Source organism: Vidua chalybeata, chromosome 4 (genome assembly GCF_026979565.1).
Source record: "Vidua chalybeata isolate OUT-0048 chromosome 4, bVidCha1 merged haplotype, whole genome shotgun sequence".
In the NCBI taxonomy this organism is placed as follows: Eukaryota; Metazoa; Chordata; class Aves; order Passeriformes; family Viduidae; genus Vidua; species Vidua chalybeata.
Window position 1 is genome coordinate 24,963,705 of NC_071533.1, and position 20,760 is coordinate 24,984,464.

Sequence of the window (20,760 nt, forward strand, 5' to 3'; positions counted from 1 at the left end):
TTTAAAAAGCACAAAAGTGAGGAAGGAGGAGTGAATTCCTACCTTTAGCCTGAGTTCTTCCATAGATAATGATGAAATACTTTTTCTACAGCTATCTGTGGTTACAGGAGGAACTGGAGTTTTGAAGAATATATGACAAATACAAAATACATGGTGATACCAAGTTGTCTCAAGAGTTTTCTGCAATACTTGCCCAATGGGAATTCAGTTTCTGAATTAGTGGTATGTCAATCTGAACATTAGTCATGTTAAATTACTTTTCTGGAGTGAGCAAATTTTTCTTTATGACCTCCTTCCTGCTGAAGGAAGAACTTGTCAAGGTGAGGCACCTGTTGGAAACTGTGATGCTGTTTACAGTAAGGGTTTTCACACTTTTCTGCTCCAGAGTGTGGGTAGCAATATCAATGTTTTAATTATAGTGGTATTGAACATTTGGCATGGTTTGATACTATGCATTAATACTGAACTTTCAGCAGAGCAGAATTCTGTGCTCTTACATGCTTCACATTTTTTTACAGTATCTGTATCAAGTGTCTGTAATAGTTTTTTGATCTACCTGAAAAGAAGGAATACATTTGGGATGTGTGTTTTTTTTTTTTTTTTTTTTTTTTTTAACAGGCAAAACCGGGATTTCTTAAAAAGAGAGGTGGAAAAGGAACTTTATTTGGACAAATGTCCAAGAGTTTATTGGGTGCTTCAGATGGTCTAGAAAAACAGGTTAAGTTAAACAAGAATCCAAATACCAATCTGTGTTTAATTTGTTGAATTTTTTTCCCATTTTATTAAAGTATCTGTTTTTATGTTAATGACAGTTTCCCACAGGTGTTGCTTACTTGTGACTTAAGTAAATTATTTTGTATCTGCAATCCCACAAAGAAATAGGCTTCACAGGAAGAAAAGATATATAGAAGCAAGGGAGAAGACCTGCAGAAGTAGTGCTGTGTTTATATGCATGACATCCCATTTTTTCTTGGATGAGCCAAACTATACAAAGTGAGTTTATGACAAATTTTTTTCCTTCCCAAAATTGGGAATATTTTATTGGCATCTCACAATATCCATAATTTTGGTGGCTTACAGGATTAGTGAGGCTGCATTCCGTTTGTGATACTGGTGTGAGCTTGTTGCTATTGCATCATTGGGCTCTGGTTTCTTCTCAGGAGAACAGAATCTTTCTCATGTCCAAGGATGGAGTTATGTTACTATGAATAGTAAAGCCTGAACTATACTACAGATGAACTGATGCTTATTGAAAACTGAAGAGATGAAAAAAAACAAAAATCAAGATTTGCAGCAAGAGGTAATACCTAATTCAACACAGATTAAATTGCTAAACTGTGGCATGTACTTTTCTCTAGAAAGACGAACTCAGTTACATTAATTTTTAGGTATGTTACTTCGCCCTATGTTTCTGTATACATAAATGGTATGGAATAAATAGAGGCCTAAAATTGCCTAAACAAGGTGACTAGACAGTGTGGTCCTGGTGAGTGAACAACTGTTCTGGCAGGTAGTTATGCAAGGAGCTATCTTGATGTCCAAGGTGCATATATAAATACTATTTGTATTTTCCATTTGTCTGGCCCATTGGGATCAGCTACAGGGTGAACAAAATGCTGTCCTAGCATAGTCATGATTTTCCACTGACAGTCTTTTATGTTTCCCTTGTAGGCTGTAATGCTGGAAAAAGTAACCTTATAAAAGGAAACAGATGACCAAGCCTTGTTAAAAGTTAGTAATCTGTGTGGACATGTATCCTTATTTTTGGTTTTTCATTTAGTCTTTATTGTGTTATTTATCTGCTTCTTCAGCCATATTTCAAGAGATCTTCTTATTACCATATTTAGGCATTAATAACAAGGGACATTCCTAGTAGGTTCATTGTGCCCCTTAATTTTTATGTCGCTTGAGCTAAACAAAAAAAGGTAAAACGTTACGATTATTCTGATAAAGCCATTTTTGATTTTTGGTATTAATGAAAACTACATGTGTGGTCAAAATTAATCAAAGATAATTCTTCAACAGACACAAATAAAATTATTTAATAAAGGTTGGCCATGAATTTTAGACTGATGTTTTCTGTTTCTCATTTCTGCTAGACTTTTAGCTACTTGGTGGATGCAACGACAGTAAGCAGAAATGTCTTTCTAAAAGCTATATTCCTAGGTGACATGCAATGCCAGGTATTCTCATTAAAAGGAGCATTTAAGGAAACCATTTATGGTCAAGTAAATTTAAGTAACCTGCAATGAAATGGCACTCAGCTGATTTTATAAGAGGTTTAAACAGATGCTAGTATGGCTCAACACCATCAGCTGAGGCAATTTTCTTTTAAAATTTTGGTATAGGGTTAGTAATTAACCCATTCAATATGTATATGTATGTATATAATTTTTAGAAAGTATTGGTCTAGGAAAGCACTGATTAGCAAAAAAGTAACTGAAGAGTTAAAGCATTGGTTTCAGTCGCAGTGCATAGTTGTCAGCAGAAGGAAAAGCACATTTTCCTTTAAGCATGATCAAGTACTTTCAGTGCTTTTGCCTTGGACCATTTGCCTGTCATAACAAATTCCTTATGTACAATCTCAGTCTAAGTTCCTGTGGGTTTATTACCATTTTTTAAACAAAATTGAAACCTAGGTATCATGCATTTACCTGTCTATATGTCTAGTTACTTACATGCCTCTAATAAAATGAAGAAAACCTTGGAACTTTCCATGCTCAGACCTGCACTTAAGCTACCTGGCCATCAAGGTTTCAGTTCAGTAGCTTGTGCTTAGCAAGTTTCAGCTTACTAAAACTATCATTAAAAGAAATTCAATTTTCTAAGTCAATAATATATTAAGATTCTATACAAAGAGTAAAACTGAAAGCAACTTAATTTTCTTTGCTTGTAGCTTTTATTTAATCAGAAATTACATGAGTAAAGAAGTACCCTTCTCTGCAGTCTTCTCATAGGGAATTTAAGAAAATACTTTTATTTTCAAAATAGATAAAGATGCTGAGGATAGTTTTATAATAAATCACTTAGGTGAATTTAAACAATACAAGCAGAGGAATTAACATTATCCCACTAATACCCTCTAAAAAGATGATCAGCCATTATAATTTTCCCCTTTTTTTGTCTCACTTGCTGGACTTCAGGCCTGAAATGTGTTTTCCTGGGCATGAAACATACAGAGCAAAACAGGAGTGAGCCTTGGATGGCTCCTGTCCCTGTCCCCCCACAATGGGGAAGCAATGTGAAGCTCTTTCACTCTTGTTTTTCCCCCTTCTTAACGTGGGAATAATGTCACTCATTTTCTCTTAGAAAACACAGACTCCAAGTATTCATGTGCTCCATTGGAAAGAGCTGTCTAAAAGCTGTGAGATTATTTGACCCATAATAGTTAGGGCTTCTTCCCAATCTTAAATACTTGAAATTCTTGCTGTAGCAATTTTAGCCCCTACCTTTTCCTTATTTTGCTTTACCAGGTATGCTGTCTATACACTAATTACTGCTGCTTCCGACACACAGGGACAAAATAACTAATCTTTTATGTCAGACACAGCTATGGGAAATAGAAGTATGTGCTTAATGACTGAAGCTCAGCTAAGGTTAGTGCATTGTCTTTGCACTACAGCTGAATCCTAATGACAGTGTTCCAAAACTGGCACAGTAAACCAGTGTGTTAGGTATCCTCATTTAATGGGTGGAAAAAGGGAAAGAGTCTGGAATATTTTTAATCAAACATTTCTGGATCTAGATGTCACCTTATTTCTGCAATCCACAGCAAGGCTTTGAAAGCTGCAGTTTTTCAGATAAGTTTGTTTCCAAGTGCAAAACAAAGATCTTTATCTCCTCTTCTGACCCACACCTCTGCCAGCTGCAATATTATCAGATCACCTGGTGCAGTTCAGGAAAATAGAGGGTGACATGCTTTAATTTTATTCTCCCAGAGGATGCATAGGTATGTAAATTCACACCTGCTTGCCCCAGGGATGCAGGAACCCCACTGACATTTTCAGTGTCAGGATTCCTCCTCCTTATACTTTGGATTTAATTTAGGCCCTTTGTGGAGGTAGAAAGCTGAGTGTGTGCACAAAGCATTACCACAGCCCTGCTGTATTGAAGAGGGCAGTTTTTAACAAAGCCACGTAGAGAGATGCAGGGATGTGTTTTCCAGAATACACATGGCACAGGAATGACTCCAGTACAAATTCCTTCAAGGAGTATATGGTGCACACCCCATGAAAGGGAAAATCCCCAAACAGCTCCATCCATCATGGGGATAGGAGAAGAGGTTTGAAAACCAGACCAGAAAGACAGCATATTTGCAACATTCATTTCTCATAATCAGTGCTTTTGGATTCCTACAAGAAGCTTAATTACTCATATATTAAATGTATATCTGGAATTGCTTTAGTGTCTTTGCGTTTTTATATAAAGTGTTAAATCTCCTTTGGGATTCTTCAAAAAATGGAAAAGTCATCCCTACCCATTCTTCAACACACAGCATGTTGTCAATTACCCAAAAGGTTGAATTGTAATAACAGAGAAACTTTTGTAAGAAATGAGCCTCCTCATGTAGAGCATGAGCTGAACATATCCTGGTGCTCTGCACAGCACTGGATCAATTTCCACCATTCTCTCCACACCCCAGAGCACCCAAGGGGACCAGGGGCTGAGGAGCAGCCCTGTACCTGGCAGGGCTGAGATGGGTTCCCTGCTGCTCTCAGGAGCCACAGCCCATCCTTCTGAACACAGGTCCTGTGGCAGAGTGGCTAGAAGGAAAACTGAATACTACTTCTGCTTTTTCTGCTGTGTCACCTTCCATAGCAGAGCAGGGCCTCGGGAGGAAAGTGCTGTCCCCGGGAGCAGAGCAAAACTCCTCAGCCCTGTTGGGCAACTCTGGTAGAGGAGCAGCTGAACACCTGAAAATGTCAAGACTTCAGAGACTTGAAATAATGATCTGAACTGTTAGACTTTCAACAGTTTGGAAAAAAACCCAAAAAACTTTGATTTTGTTTCAATTGCTGTTTACTAGGGTTACAGTTCAAACACTCCAATAAGAGTTAAAACAGCGACAGACTAATAAACCTGGAGGAGGAGGGTTAAGGAAGGGTTTAAATGTCTTTCTGATTTGGGGAGGTGTGGCCTGGTGGGGTTTCTTTAGCCACAGAAAGGCTCCAGTGATGCTCGGGTTCCTCGGGCTGAGGGCGGCGGGAGGTGCAGCTGTGCCCCCCCCGCTCTGCCCCGTGAGGCCCCACGTGCGGAGCTGTGCCCAGCTGTGCCCAGCAGCAGCAGGATGTGCCTGTGGAGCAGGGCCGGAGGAGGCCGTGGGGATGGATGCGTGGAGGCCTGGAGCACCTGTCCCCTGCAGCCAGGCTGGGAGAGCCGGGGCTCTCCCGCCTGGGGAGGAGCAGGGTGCGGGGAGGCCTCATTGCGGCCTTGCAGCGCCCAAAGGGGGCAGAGAGCGATGGGGGAAGGGGAAGGGTTTTAGACGAGGAGGGGGAGATTGGGATCAGATGTTCGGAAGAGCTGTGAGGGCGGTGAGACGTTGGAACAGGCTGCCCAGAGGAGCTGTGGATGCCCTGTGCCTGGAGCGTTCCAGGCCGGGCTGGGCAGGGCCCTGAGCACCCTGGCCTGCTGGGTGGCAGCAGCAGCAGCAGGTGATTGTTGAGGTGCCTCCATGGCCTTCTGGAGCTCCATGGCTGAGCACAGCGGACAGCAGTTACCTGGGCATGGAATGTTGCCACCGGTTGCCAGGGGCACTCCTGCTCCCAAGGTTCTGTTGGCACGGAGTCTGTTGAGCCAGTTGACGGATTCTCTGCTGCGCAGCAGACGCGGAGCATCCGTCTTCTCCATCCCGGGAGGGAATAGAGAGCCATTTGCTGACATTTGCGAGCCAAACTCTGGACTGACCGTACGGGTGAGTGCAGACCATTCTTGCAAAGGCTTCTGATGCTGTGGGGCTGGGCTGGGCTGCAGGATGGGCTGCAGGTGGGCTCAAGTCCCAGAGTCACAGACTTTGCCTCTAGCTTTGCACGAGACATGGGGACTCGGGAATGGGAGGCTTGGAGCTTGGGGGTGTTCAAGAAAACTGGCATTCCGAATGCATAATCTCTCCTCTACTTTCCTGATAGGTTTGGAAGAGCAGTTTTCTGTCACTCCGAAAAATCGGCAGTGGGCTGCCCAAAGGAACCAAAGGGATTGATCACATCCCTGACATTCCTTTTTTTTTGGAGTTTGTCCCACTTACTTTGACGGTGGTTTTTGATCACCATGAGCTCAGTAAGTACTTTGCTACTCAATGCAAATCTGATTCTTGAAACGTTTTCCAGGGTACTTCTAGAAAGCATTTCACGCGTTTGTAGCAAATGTAGAGGAACAGAAGCCTTTGAAAACTTCATGGAACTTGATGTTCTGGAATTGTGAAGGTTTTGAATCTCTGTGGGTGTTAGCAGTAGTGCAGAAATGCTTACGGTGTGAGCAGCAGCCTGCTGGAATTGGGAACTGGTCTCCTCATTTTCAAGCCATTGGGACAGGACCTTTCTCGGGGAGGCAGCTTGTCGGAGATCAGGGGTGCCGTCTTTTCCCTGATGTGATGTGCTCAGGTGGGAATGGCCCATAGCAGCATTTGGTGTGCATTCCAGCCTTTGCAGGAGAGTTTTCTGTATCCTTGTGTGCTGTCATTGGTGTTGCAAAAACCGAGGGCCATGTTCATATCAGTGGCACAGAAAATGCTAAGGCTTTGTTCCCTCTCAGCGTCAGCGAAAGCGCCCTGGAGGAGCAATTGATTCCAGACCAGCTCGGAAACGGAGCAGGCTGCTGCCCTCCAGCGCAGGTGGGACTTCGCAGACGGAGCCAAGAGACCTTGAGGAAAGTGCTACACCCGCTTTTGAGCCTGGTAAGAACAGAGACTGCTTCTGGAGGGTTGAAGACCATCTGGCCATGTGCTTTTGCCAGTTTCTAGGCCCTTTCCTGGGGAGGAAGGGAAGCCTTGGGATTGAGGAAGCACCTGGAATGGCATCCCTAAACAGCGAGCCTTCAGACAACTGTTTTGGTTTGTTACTGAGATCAGTATTGCTGCTGCTCCTTATTGCTGCTGTTATTGGCGGCCAGTGAGAGAGGAGCTGTGTAGGGAAGGTCCTCAAGTGCTGCTCAAAGACCTGAATGCGTGTTCTGATGAGTTGGCAGTCACTGCATCTTCCACAGTGGAGGGTGGCGAGCTGAGTTTGGGATCTCCCAAGCTGGATGAAGATAAGGAAACTTTGTCATTAGCTGTGGCCCATCCTTCAGGGGAACATGTACAGCATGATACTTTAAAATTAGGATCCCCTCTATGATTACAGTTTTGGTGGGACTTTTTTCCCACTGTGTGCTAAACATTCCCCTATATGAAATGAATCATCTGTTGATGTGAACCTCCCATAAGCTGTTGTCATTGAACAGAACCTGTGAGGAGCTCAGCTGCTCTTCTTCTTGTGCTGTCCCTTCAGAGGGACAGGGCTGGCAATGCTCCCTGTGGACTGTTGAGGGCAAAGCTTGAGTGAAATGTTGGACACATTCCTGAAAAAAAAAAGACCTAAAGCACAGTAAATCCAACCTCAGCCTATTCCACACTGGCAACCCATTTCATTCCTCTGCAATCTCTGATTTGATTCTAATGTTATCTTTTTCAACTGGTGAAGAAGTCATAGATCTCACAGGTGAAGACACCATAGATCTCACAGGCAAAGATGTCATAGAGCTCAGAGTTGAAGATGTCATAGATCTCACAGGTGAAGACGTCATAGATCTCACAGGTGAAGAAGAAGTCATAGATCTCACAGGTGAAGAAGAAGTCATAGATCTCACAGGTGAAGACACTGTAGATCTCCAAGGTGAAGAAGTCACAGATCTCACAGGCGAAGACGTCATAGATCTCACAGGTGAATCTTCGGAGCCTGAAGTCATCATTATCAGTGACGATGAGTCTCCTATGGTAAGTAGTGAATGGCACACTCCTCTCCATCTTGCATTCAAATTAGTTTCTCTTGAGCTCCTGGGCCTGTCTTCTGGCATCTAACTATCTCTTTGAGTATCACTTGTAGAGAGTGGAAGAATAATCTAAAAGAGCTTGTTGCTTCCGTGATTTAAAGGAAAAGGAAGGGGGAGGACAGGAAGTCTTTGACTTCCCAAATAAGAGGTGTTTTTGCTGCAACATCAGTTTAAGGTGCTCTTATCACTGAGGTGCCAAGCGCAACTGCAGCTGGCTGGGGTACAAACTAGATGTATTTTTATTACTCCAAGTAGTCTTTAAAAATGTCACTTTTTTTCTTTTCATTTCCCCTGCTGTTTGAAAGAATAGCCCTTGATCCAGCCCACAGTGTAGTTTATTCCATCAGTTCTGGGGTGTCGCTGCTGCCGTGCAAAGCAGAATATGCAACAGGCATAACATCAAGGGTACCCCCTGACAGCGTTATTCCTGAGCCTTTGCAAAGGAAAGGCCTCAAACTTTACAACAGAACCTGCATGACCCAGCTCCAGTTCCACCAAAAGCAAGAGTGGGTTTGGGTTTGGGGTTCTTTCATTAGCAACTGTTAATCTAATACAACATATTTTTGGATACCACAGCGCATTTGCCAGTTTGGGGGGTAAGAGAGGGAAAGAAACAGCTCCAGGCCTAAATGCAATTAGGAAACTGCAATGGGGGAGCGGGGAGTAGAGTGTTCAGGTGGTTCCTAAGTGCCTCCATGTCTACCCCATTGCAGGACAGGGAGCAGAGCCAGCAGCAGCTGCATCTTTCCAGAGCATCAGCCGAGCCACTGGCAAGGGATGATGAAGAAGAACCAAGAGACATTGATGGGTATGTGACAGATAACTTGACTCTCTAAAATCCAATTTCTGATACTCAGCAGAAGGAGGTTTTGCCAAGCTTCTGGGTTCTGCTGGATTCTGTGCCAAAACTTCAGAATTGGAATAGAGTGGCCTGATGGAAAGAGAAGCAGTTTTAAAAAACCCAACAAAAGAAACAAAAAAATCCAGTAGAGACCATTCTTCTCTGTGCATGAAGCCATTACTGAATGTTTCTTCAGTATGGCTTGGAATGCTTGCAGTATGTAAAAGCTGTGGGAATGATTGTATTGCTGGGCTGAGATATTGCTAAATCAAAACAGGGGATGTTTTAAGTACCAACATTTTCTTTAGTGGCAACCCTTGGTGCCCAGGAAATAAATGGCTCCATGTTTAAATGGCTGCATGTTCTTCTAGTTCCGCTCTCTCTAGTGATTGGCTGCTATTTGATTTCGATCTTCCATATTGGTCAGATGAGGACTCAGAGGTGAGGATCCACATGTCCTTGTCCTTTCTGGTTTTTGGGAGGGAAAGGGACAAAAGGGGAGCTGCACAACTCAGTTGTTTTAGGTGGGTGCCACGGGCAGCTGGCTGGAAGCACAGCCCTTGCTGGGAAGCTCCAACTTGCCCATTCCTCCAAGTCCCCTCTTGCTGGTGTCCACAGAGGGAGAAGCCCTTGCCAGGATGGCACTGGCAGATCTGTCTGTTCCTTACAGTTCTAGCACTGAGTGACAGACTGCACATAGCCCAAGTCCCGTTTTCCTGGTGCCGATAGAGCAGCAAACTGGAATTCTTTACTCCCAAATTTCTGTTGTGGCTTCCTTTCTTCAGCAGTGGTTCACCTTGTACTGAGTGTTTATGGATATCACATTTGAATGTTCCCTTTTCAGGGAGAAAGAGGGAAAGAAACAGCTCTAGGCCCAGATCCAGTTAGGGAGCTGAAACAGGGGAGGAAGGTATTCAGGTGGTTCCTAATTTGTCTCCATTTCTACCCCACTGCAGGACAGGGAGCAGAACCAGCAGCACCCACATGTTTCCAGTGCATCAGGGAATTCAGCTGATCTACTGGCAAGTGATGATGAAGAGGAACCAAGAGAGGTTGATGGGTATGCAAGAGAGAAAGTGTCTCTCTAAACTCTAATTTCTGATATATGGTAAAACTGATTTTTTTTGCCAAGCTTTTGTGTTCTTCTTGATTCTGTGCAAAGCAGTTCAGACCTGGAATAAAGTGGTCTGTCTGGAAAGGTAATAATGAAAAGAAAAAAAAAAAAAAAAAAAAAAAAAAAAAGAAGAAAAACCCAACCTGCAAAATCCAGCAGAAACCTTTCCTCTCTGTTCATAAAGCCATTTAGGCAAATGACTTCTCACATGCTGAAATTCTTGCAGTACATAAAAGTTCTTGGAATGATTGTGTTGCTGGGATGGGATATTGCAAAATCAGGATATGGAATGTTTCAATAACTGACAGTTTGTGTACTGGTAACTCTTGGTTCACAGTGAAATTAATGGCTGCGTGTTCTTTCTGGTTCTGTTCTCTCTAGTGCATGGCCAGCAGGTCCTGCTAGTCCTCTGGCTGAGGAGAATGAGGCCTCAGAGGTGAGGATCCACATGTTGATTTATCCATCCAGCATGAAGTGTTTAGGGCTGTGTCAGCAGAATTTGCTCTTCTGGGGGCGAACAAGGGAAAAAAACAGCTCCAGGCCAAATTGAATTAGGGAACTGAAATAAGGGAGCAGGGAGCAAGGTGTTCAGGTGGTTTCTATCTTGCTGCAGGACTGGGAGCCCCCACATTTTTTCAGAACAGCAGAGAATTCAGCTGAGCTACCTGCAAGGGATACTGAAGAGGAACCAAGAGATAATCAAGGGTATGGGAGAGAGAAGTTGTTTCTCTAATTTCTGATACATGGTAAAGCCAATTTTTCACTAAGCTTTTGGGTTCTGCTTGATTCTGTGGCAAAACATCGGACCAGGAATACGGTGTCCTGAAGAGAAGTAATGGAAAAAACAAGCAGCAAAATCCAGTAGAAGCCATTCTCCTTTGTGCATGAAGACATTATTAAATGTTTCTTAAATAAGGCTTGAGGTATACTGAAATGCTTGCAGTACATAAATGCTCTGGGAATGATTGTGTTGTTGGGCTGGGATGTTGCTAAATCAGAATAGGGAATGTTTTGATTTCTGACAGTTTCTGTTTCAGCAGTCCTTGGTGCCCAGTGAAGTTAATGCTGTGTGTACTTCTGGTTCTGTTCTCTTTAGCAGATGGCCAGACGGTGTATACGTTGCTCTGTTTCCGGTGTATTTTTACCCAGGGGTAAGGACCCACACCTCCAGCCCAAGTCCAGTTAGGGAACTGAGACAGGGGAGCATGGAGGAGGGTGTTCAGCTGGATCCTAAATTGCCTCCATTTCTACTCCGTTGCAACAGTGGTGGTATTTGCAGCAACAGCTACATTTCATCAGAGCAGTGCTAGCGATGGGGAACAATGAAGAGGAACAAAGAGATAATGATGAGTACGTAAGAGAAAATATCTCTTCAAAGTCTAATTTCAACCATACAGTAGAAACAGTTTTCCCAAGCTTTTGGGGTCTACTTGATTCTGTGTGAAAAAATCTGACTTGGCATATAGTGGCCTGTCCGGAAGAGAAGCAACTAACTGGAGAAAAGCAAACACCAAAGTCAAGAAGAAACCTTACTTCTCTCTTCAGCAACACTGAATACTTCTCAGAAAATGGCCTGAGTTGCACTGCAGTACATAAAAGCTTTTGGAATGATTGTGTTACTGGGCTGGGATGTTGCTAAATCAGAATGGGGGATGTTTCAATCTCTTACAGTTTATGTATCAATAACCCTTGATGGACAGTGGAACTAATGGCTGCATGTTCTTTCTGGTTCTTTTCCCTCTAGGGCACAGCCAGCAGGTCCTGCCAGTCCTCCAGCTAGTGAGGATGAGGACTCAGAGGTGGGAATCCACATGTTCTCATAATTTCTACTTTGTGGGAGGGGAGGGGACAGAGGGGGAGCTGCACAACTCAGTTGCTTTAGGTGGGTGCCACGGGCAGCTGGCTGGAAGCACAGCCCTTGCTGGGAAGCTCCGACTTGCACGTCCCTCCAAGTCCCTCCTTGGTGGGGTCCACAGAGGGAGAAGCCCTTGCCAGGATGGCACTGGCAGATCTGTCTGTTCCTTACAGTTCTAGCACTGAGTGACAGACTGCACGTAGCCCAAGTCCCGTTTTCCTGGTGCCGATAGAGCAGCAAACTGGAATTCTTTACTCCCAAATTACTGTTGTGGCTTCCTTTCTTCAGCAGTGGTTCACCTTATACTGAGTGTTTTTGAATATCACATTTGAATGTTCCCTTTTGAGGGAGAAAGAGGGAAAGAAACAGCTCCAAGTCAAATCCAAATAGGGAACAGGAACAGGGGAGGAGGGTGTTCAGGGGGGTTCCTAAGCTGCCTCTGTTTCTACCCTGTTGCAGTAGTGAGAGCAGAATCAGCAGCACTCACTTCTTTGTTTTTCAAGGCAGCGGCTCTTTGGGCTACTGCTTTGAATGCTCTTAAGCAAACTTAGAGGGTGATACCCTACCCTTCCTCACCTCCTCTGCTGTAACTGCTTTCTGAGCTGGGGTTTGTGTGCAGCACCAGGGGGGGCTCACCAAATCTCATTGTATCTTCTTTTCTCTCCCTTCCCATGTGCATCGATGGAAGCTTCTTGAAGGTGAGTGGATGTTTTACAGTTGGTAATGGAATTGTCTTAAACGTAGCTGTTGTTTTTGGGGTTCTTTGTTTTTTGTTCATTTGCTTGGTTTTGTTTTGGTTTTTTTTTTCCAAGAAACTCAAGAAGCAGGGATTGAAAATGCCTTTAGCAAAAGACAAAGGACTGTGCTTTAATAGACCAAGTGTGCTGGTCTGTAGCAGAATAGTCACAATGTCTGGAAGGGTCCAGCCTTACTATTTGGGAAAGTAGTTTGTTTAGGATTGTTTTTAACCAAGCTGAACAGAGTCCATTTAAAATAGGAACCATTACTGACTATTTATATAACTAATTTCAAGGGTAGCACCAGGGAGAGAGAGAATAATAGGTCTAACTTCTGACAATTAACTTACAGTGCATGGACAGGAAAGGAGAAATGTTACACTGAACAGCCAGGAACAGGTGGCTGGCTCTGGTAATGGAGCAGGAGCTAATGATGTACCTGTGGCTGACTTAGCCCCTGCAGAACAGGGAGCAGAGGAGGAGGACACTGAAAGTTCAGAGTACGTATGGCTCGTGCCCCACCAAACACAGAATTCTGTGCCTTTCTTTCTTTTCTGTGTAGGACTAAGTTAGACAGGAATGCCTGGGTTATCTTTGAGGCCTTCCCATACTCCATGTACTTCCCTCCTTCTCCCATGTTGCAGGATGATCAAATGATACCATTTGCATTTTGGGAGAAAAAAGCAGCCCAAAGCAGATGTACATCTTTGCACAGAGCCTTAGAGATGAGTGTGGGGGTATGGCAAGGAAAGGGGATTGGTCCCAGGCCATAGCTCAGTATTGCCTTTGCTTTTTTTGACAAGCTCTAGTAGTGATGTTGGACATGGAAATGCTTCCATTGTAATCAACGGGCCTTGGCATCACGGGGCCAGCAGGCAGCAGCTGGGCAAATTCTAACAAAAATTCCCTGCTGGAACGGTGCCAGCTGGTTGCCTTTCTCCTGGAGCTGGAGCCCTTCTTCCCAAGGTAGATTTTTTTTTGCACACAGGCAGTTGTGGAGGTCATGCTTTTATGGCCACTGCTGGATGTCACAAGCCCTGGTTTGCTTGCTTCTGTGATGGAGATCTTGCAGTTCAAGCTGGATGCCTGCACAGTAAAATCCCCATTCTGCAGAGGGACAGGAAAGTCCTGCTCCAGGAGCACTCCATCAGGATAAGATGCAGTTCATTAGACTGATTAAATTAAACCAGGTGTCTGTGTCACTAGGGAAGAACATGAGAATTATGGTATAAGGTTTTCTAAAGTGTTTTTTCGGGGTGGGGGGAAAGACACAGGTTTTAATAAAGCTGGTGTGCTTTGAGCCTTTTGGAAAGGCAACGTAGGAGACAACTTGAGTATGGAACTTTTAGGTGTCAGGTCTTAAATATGCCACCTAAAGGGGTTCTACTATCCTAAACCATCATGCATTTTGGCAATGAACTTGTCGATGTTTAAGTTTTGGTTGTTAAGTCTGTAGGTGAACAAATCCCTACCCTTGGTTAATATAAAGAAGAAATGCTTTGTTCCTCCAGTCTCAAGCTTCTCAGTTACTGAATGTAACTGCTCTGTTTAGTTGAGGCTGAAAGAGCTCAGTGCTGCAGCATTTAAAATTGACCAAAGGCTCCTTCCCAGGGCTGGATCTCGCCAGAGCTGTGTTACTCTGTAGTTTAAAACGGGGTCCTGGAATGAATATTCTGGGGTGAAAATAGGACAGCAGAGGACAGCAGGATGCTGTAGTTACAAAGCTGTTACTGATGACCTGCTGGAAGTCGAGGTTGCCATACACAAACTGGCCAGTGCTAGAGACTGCTGTTACTTCAAATCCCAGAGCAGGGTGACTGACTGCACCTTTCTCCTAGTGAAAACCAGGACACCCTTTCCCTCAGGGCAGGGAGACCCCAAGTCCTCATCAAATGCAGCAGACAGAGACTTGGAGACAGCAGGGCTCTTCAAAGGAAATGTGTCATGGCTAGTCAGTGCAGTTGTATGAAAATGTGAGACTTTATGTATCAATAACCACTGAAGTGTGGTTATATTAACAGCTGCATGTTCTCTCTGGTTCTGTTTCCTCTAGTGCACAGCAAGGAGTTGTCATTAGGTGTCCGATTTGCATGGAATATTACGCAGAGGTAAGGATCCACCTGTTGTTGTCCTTTCTGCTTTGTGGGAGGAGAAAGCCAGAAGGGGAGCTGCGCAAATCAGTTGGATGATGTGGGATGCTGTGGGCAGCTGGCTGGAAGCACAGCCCTTGCTGTGAAGCTCCACAAGTCATCAATGTAGAGGGAATGTAGGTGAATGTAGAGGGAGAAGCCCTTGCCAAGATGGCACTGGCAGATCTGTGGGTCCCTCATTATTCTAACTGATTCAGAGATGCTCTGAGTCTCATTTGCCTGGTGCCAATTGAGCAGCAAACTCAAATTCTTTCCTTCCAATACGTGTTGTGGTTTTCTTTCTTCCAGTTTGTGCGACGTGGACGACAGCTTGTGGCAGCCCTGTGTGGCCATGTCTTCTGCAGTAGATGCCTCCCTATTGCCCTTGAGGCTTCTCACATGTGCCCAGTCTGCAGAATGTACCTCGATCCAGAGCTGTACCATCACATTTATTTATGAGTGCTTCTGCTTCTCAGGACAGACTGAGATGGATCTTGGACAACAGGCGGTGTAGAGACCTGTTTCTTTACGTATATAGTTCTTCCTGTATATAGTTTCATTTTTGCTGAATTCAATTTAAATAAAGTTTTGATTGATTTTAACATACTGTGTCTGCTCTTCTGTCTGCACTGCGCTGATAGACAGAGATGTTGAACAGGTGGAAATAAGGCTCTTTGTTGGAGCACTCAGAAGCTCATTCTTTTCATCTCCCTGTAGTCATTGATTTGGGGGCAATGTGCTAAAGCCATAAGCTTGGTAGTTCTTGTGGCCAGCGTGTGTTGTACGGGGAAAAAGAAACAGGCCTTCCTTGTGGGGCAAGGCCTTGCATTTCTCAGGGCAGACTCTGGTGGGTGTTTTGGTGAAAATGTCATGATTTCGGTGCTCTGAAGATTGATGTAACAGTAGGTTGTTCACAGATGCAAAGAAAAGAGTTTTTGAGAATAACTTGTAGGTATCCAGACAGCTTGTTTATGGTCCAAGATGCTCCATTATGTTGCGGTTAAAGCATTCCATTGATGACTGCCAGCTGATGACAGGAGCACCGCCAGCTTCTCTGAAGCTCTTCACCCTTCTAAAAGGCCTGTAAGCTTAAGGGCAGTCACAAGAATATAGATGTGTAGACTGCTGTGTTCAACACTTAGCCTGCAAAACAGGAGACAGAAGTAAGTAGTCAGGTGAAGAAACAAAGCAACTGCCATGAGCATCACCATCATCACCATCACCATTTACCTTTCCCACTGCAAAAGCAAGTTGTCTCCAGAAGGGACAGGGAGCTAGCAGCAGCTCCTAGACCCAGGGTGCTGTCATGGGCTGGCAGCAAGTGTGGCCCCATCCATCACAGGGAGTTACGTGGGATGTGCCAATGGCATGTACCTATAGTAAAAAAGGCAACCCCAACGGGGAAGAAATGATGATGTCTGGCTCCAGGTCAGAAGGCTGAAGGATAGCTTTATTAAAACTAAACCATATTACATATCATATACTATTTAAAGAGAGACTATCCTATTCTACATACATCCTTCTTACCTATCTATCAACTAACAACTCGTGACTGCCTGCGGAGAGTCCGAGACACAGCTGGATCCAATTGGTCATTGAACCCAAACAACCGTCACCAGAATCCAATCAAGCAATCACTTCAGGTAAACAATCTCCACACCAAATTCCACATGGGGAAAACAAAAGAGCAGAGATAAAGACTGTTTTCTCTTCTTCTCTCTGGGCTTCTCCTGAGAGACAGAATTATGTCTCTCTGTCCAGAGAATGTGAATGCCCCATGTACCTGTCCATATATTCGGGAGAATACTTGTGCTGAAGGCACAAGTCTTTAACCACCTGCAGGGCTAAGCAAGACTGGCACTTCCCAAGCTCTGCTACTCCCTTAGAAGTAGTTCATATTAGCACTGGGGGTTTTGCTCCTCCCTGAAGCCACCTGAGGACGGCTCCCATCGGAGCCTGCTGGTGCAGCTCACCTGATCACAAGGCTGGGTTTGTTTCCTCTTTATTTGGAAACCAGCTTTGCCACTGCCTTGATTGGGCCCACGTGGGGCATTGTGCTGCCGTTGCTTATGTTATGGTCTTAAAGGCAGTCACAGTGACTGACCTGTGAGTGATGTTTACTGTGTCCCACTAGTCTGCCAAGGTTTCCATGCACGTCCTTGATCCCGAGAACAGAAGTGATAGGCAGAAGTGCCCAAGGAAGAAAAGCTGAGATGTTTTCTTCTTTTTTCAATCTTTTTTTTTTGCTTGTTTTAAAATAAAGATTTTGCTTAAGCCCAAGGAGAATCTGAATTTGTGGCCTGCCCGCTCCCTGTGTACAGCAGCAAACCTGGCCCTCTTGTGCACCACTGGGCTCAGGACATGTGGCTAGCTGCAATGGAACACAAGTTTCAGGACACCTTGTTTGTCTTCTGCCTTCCCCAAAAATTATTACTGATGTTTTGTAGAGTCTCTTGGAGTATTTAAGCGATTGAAGTCATTGACCATGCTTTCTGACAGGCAATAGTCTCTCTCTGTGAAGTTTTGAACTGCTGAGTTAGATCAAATGCTGATGCCTTTGGGGGCAATAAAATAATTCCAGCTTAGGACAAAAAGTGAATTATAATTCAGAATAATTCTTGGTAGAAAGAATATACTGTTTAATTGCAGCCACAACAGCTATTTGATTTTGAGATAAGATGTGGTTACCATAGTGACCCAATTCTTAAAGATAATTTTTGCCTAACACTGTATAAAACACTATATGATATAAAGCACCTGCCTTCACAAGAAAGCAATTTATGAAGATGCGTTTTCCTAGTGTTAGGTCTGGGGTATGAACAAGCAACATAGCCTATATATGGAAAAACATTCCCCATTTGGTTACTTCCTGAAAAGCCCTATATGCACATTTCCCTGCAAGCACACTCATAGATGTCTCAGATTCAGAGCAAGACACAAATCTTGCTCAGCTTTCAAGACCATGTAGACTCTGTGGAGGAATTTCAAACCTCTGTGGAGAATTAGAAAAAAAAATGAGAGAAGGGAATCAGAGACATATTTGTTCTGCCGAACAAGCCACCCCCTACTGCCCACCATCAGGGAGGGTAAAAAATGTTTTTACTTTAAACAGTCTTGGAGGAAACATACTCTGAAATCACAACCATTGCTAGAGTCAAGCAAAGCACATTTTGACACATGAAGTGAAATGCAATCCTCAGTGAGACTGGTACAAATGATCATTTGTCAAGACTATCACCTTTTTGGGGCTTCTTTTGGCAATCCTTGACTATTTTGCCACACCCCTGTGGCAGATTTAGAGACCGGTCTAGGGTTTAGAGAGAGTGGTCTAGCAGGATTGCTCTAGGGATTGCAGACCTGTCCCTGTGGCAAGTTGTGTGGGAAGCTGGGTGTCTGGCTGCCCCCCCCCCCCCGCCAATAACATGTCCTTGGCAGCCTGTGAGGACGATGCAGCCCTTTTTTTGCTTGGGTTGCCCGGTAGCGAAACCAACTTGCCCATGGGCAGGACCCCTGTGGGCAACCACGGCCAAGGTCATGGGGCTGAAGGACTGAGCTGGTTGCTTGTGGAATCCAGTTGTTTGTCTACCCTCAGATGAAAATAATTTTGGTCATTAAAGACAGTGAGTTGGAGAGAGAGAGGCAGCACTGATCCAGCTGGGGCGGAAAGTGGGTTTTCTCGTGTCATTGTAGGTTTTTTTGTCATCAGTGATTGCCCTGCAGTGCTTTGGTGTACAACATCCTACACTATATTCACCCTTCCTAAATTACTGCACGGCCCTTGCTGGGATCCTCAGGGTAGCCCTGATTTGGGAGAGTACAGAGCTGACAACCCCTGCACAGCGAACCCTGGGTTTCTCACTCCCTGAGGTGTCTTCTCCTCAATCTCCTTCTCTCTCCAAAACTTCCTGGCAAACCATAGCTAATAATGTGAAAACAGCAGTGCTCTAACTCCAGGTGTTTAGTACTTGTATTAATTAATTATTAATTTTATTTTTTATAATAAACAAAAATATATTATAAATAAAATGAAAATAAATATTAAAAATTAAATAGAATAAAATAAACCCGATTTTATTCATTAATTAATAATTAAGCCAGCTCAATCTGGGCTTAGTTTAGGCCGTTAGATTTTATTTTTGGAAGTCAATATATGCAAACTTCTTCCTTCCCGAAATGGAAAAGCATTGGGTGTTTCAAAGGTCTTGCACCTTGCTTCAAAAGAGACCCATGTGGGAGGAGATGAAACAGGAATGTGGCCTTTGCAGCTTCCCTGGGATGTGCAGCGAAGGGGCAGGAAGTTTATCTCCCTCTCACCACCAAGCGATGAATATTTTCAATGGCTGCTTTAATTAAAAAGTATTGGGCCTTACAGTAAAGGTCTGCCAGCCCCTGCTGCTGCTGCTGTCCACCAGGGACTAGGGAGATCAAGCCTTAGAGCCTTCAAATGTTTGACTTAAGAAAATCTGCCCCTCTTCCTCAGTGCTCTCCTGTCCCTTACCCATGATGACACATTTCTGCTAAAATCCCTCCAATACTGTCCCGAAACACGCGTAGTGCTGAGTCCATGTAGACAACCTCAGCTGCACCTGGAGCACGAGTGGACAGGCTCTCTGCTTTACCACATGGGATGTTTCAGACTCCTGTAAATCCACTTCATCTCACTTTAAACACTTTTGCTTTCCAAAAATGTTGGGTCCAAAGGGCAGAGGTTTAGATAAGAAAAAATACTAAAGGAGATTTAACACTTCATATGAAAATGCTAAGATGCTAAAGCAATTCCAAATATCTATTTAATATATAAATAATTAAGTACCTCATACCAGTCTCAAAGCACTGAATATGAGAAATGAGAAATGCGGATGTGATGACCAGAGCAAGACTTTGCTTCAATTCCCAGACACAAGACTCAAAATATTGGGAAAGTCATCCCCACCCATTCTTAAACACTCAACACCTTGCCAATTGCCTAAAGGCAACAACTGTAATAACTGAAAATTTGTTGTAAGAAATGATCTTCCTCGTGTAAAGCATGAGCTGAAAATATCCTGATTCAGCATTGGATGAATTTCCACACCTCTTCCCACACCAGAGAGCACCCCATGGGACCAGGTGCTCTCAGGAGCATCCCTGCATGTGGCAGGGCTAAGATGGGTTCCCTGCTGCTCTCAAGAGTTCCAGCCCAGTCCACAGGTCCAGTGGCAGCATGTCAAGAAGGAAAACCAATTATTAATTCTGCTTTTTCTGCTGTTTCACCTTCCATAGCAGAGCAGGGCCTCGGGAGGAAGGTGCTGTCCCCGGGAGCAGAGCAAAACTCCTCAGCCCTGTTGGGAAATGCTGTCAGAGGAATAGCGGAACACTGGAAAATGTCAAGACCTCAGAGACTTGAAATAATGATCTGAACTGTTAGACTTTCAACAGTTTGGAAAAAAAACCCCAAAATCTTCTGAGTTTATTTTAATTGCTATTTACTAGGGTTAAAGTTAAAACAGCGACAGACTAATAAACCTGGAGGAGGAGGGTTAAGGAAGGGTTTAAATGTCTTTCTGATTTGGGGAGGTGTGGCCTGGTGGGGTTTCTTTAGCCACAGAAAGGCTCCAGTGATGCTCGGGTTCCTCGGGCTGAGGGCGGCGGGAGGTGCAGCTGTGCCCCCCCCGCTCTGCCCCGTGAGGCCCCACGTGCGGAGCTGTGCCCAGCTGTGCCCAGCAGCAGCAGGATGTGCCTGTGGAGCAGGGCCGGAGGAGGCCGTGGGGATGGATGCGTGGAGGCCTGGAGCACCTGTCCCCTGCAGCCAGGCTGGGAGAGCCGGGGCTCTCCCGCCTGGGGAGGAGCAGGGTGCGGGGAGGCCTCATTGCGGCCTTGCAGCGCCCAAAGGGGGCAGAGAGCGATGGGGGAAGGGGAAGGGTTTTAGACGAGGAGGGGGAGATTGGGATCAGATGTTCGGAAGAGCTGTGAGGGCGGTGAGACGTTGGAACAGGCTGCCCAGAGGAGCTGTGGATGCCCTGTGCCTGGAGCGTTCCAGGCCGGGCTGGGCAGGGCCCTGAGCACCCTGGCCTGCTGGGTGG

The 20,760-nt window shown here is 44.6% G+C and overlaps 1 protein-coding gene and 1 long non-coding RNA gene across 7 annotated transcripts; one reads left to right on the plus strand and one right to left on the minus strand.

The window, feature by feature from the left end:
- The first annotated feature begins 5,824 nt into the window (after positions 1-5,824).
- LOC128787524 (uncharacterized) lies at positions 5,825-15,300 on the plus strand. 6 transcript variants are annotated; one of them, XM_053941709.1, is made up of 15 exons: positions 5,825-5,911; positions 6,126-6,273; positions 6,748-6,889; positions 7,674-7,966; positions 8,736-8,830; positions 9,235-9,304; positions 9,820-9,923; positions 10,359-10,413; positions 10,591-10,682; positions 11,074-11,128; positions 11,242-11,327; positions 11,722-11,776; positions 12,922-13,069; positions 14,623-14,677; positions 15,008-15,300. In XM_053941709.1, exons 2-13 carry the CDS (start codon positions 6,265-6,267, stop codon positions 12,952-12,954), a joined length of 1,089 nt encoding a protein of 362 aa, XP_053797684.1. In that variant the 5' UTR covers positions 5,825-5,911; positions 6,126-6,264; the 3' UTR covers positions 12,955-13,069; positions 14,623-14,677; positions 15,008-15,300. The 6 variants fall into 6 exon arrangements, with proteins under 6 accessions (XP_053797684.1, XP_053797685.1, XP_053797688.1 ...); XM_053941710.1 differs by having other exon boundaries at positions 11,077-11,128; XM_053941713.1 differs by lacking the exons at positions 11,722-11,776; positions 12,922-13,069; positions 14,623-14,677; positions 15,008-15,300 and adding an exon at positions 10,788-10,900 and having other exon boundaries at positions 11,242-11,273.
- Positions 15,301-15,760: 460 nt separating this feature from the next.
- Positions 15,761-16,838, minus strand: LOC128786594 (uncharacterized). Its single transcript, XR_008430354.1, has 3 exons — positions 16,672-16,838; positions 15,929-16,072; positions 15,761-15,841 (listed from the first exon to the last, which is right to left on the minus strand). It is a non-coding gene; the product is annotated as an uncharacterized LOC128786594 (long non-coding RNA).
- Between the last annotated feature and the right edge of the window lie 3,922 nt (positions 16,839-20,760).

What these genes read in the sequence shown, in the direction of transcription:
- LOC128787524 (XM_053941709.1), top strand. An exon ending in TACACCCGCTTTTGAGCCTG is followed by an intron (nt 6,890 to 7,673) that starts GTAAGAACAGAG and finishes CAACTGGTGAAG; the next exon opens with AAGTCATAGATCTCACAGGT. An exon ending in GAACAAAGAGATAATGATGA is followed by an intron (nt 11,328 to 11,721) that starts GTACGTAAGAGA and finishes TTTTCCCTCTAG; the next exon opens with GGCACAGCCAGCAGGTCCTG.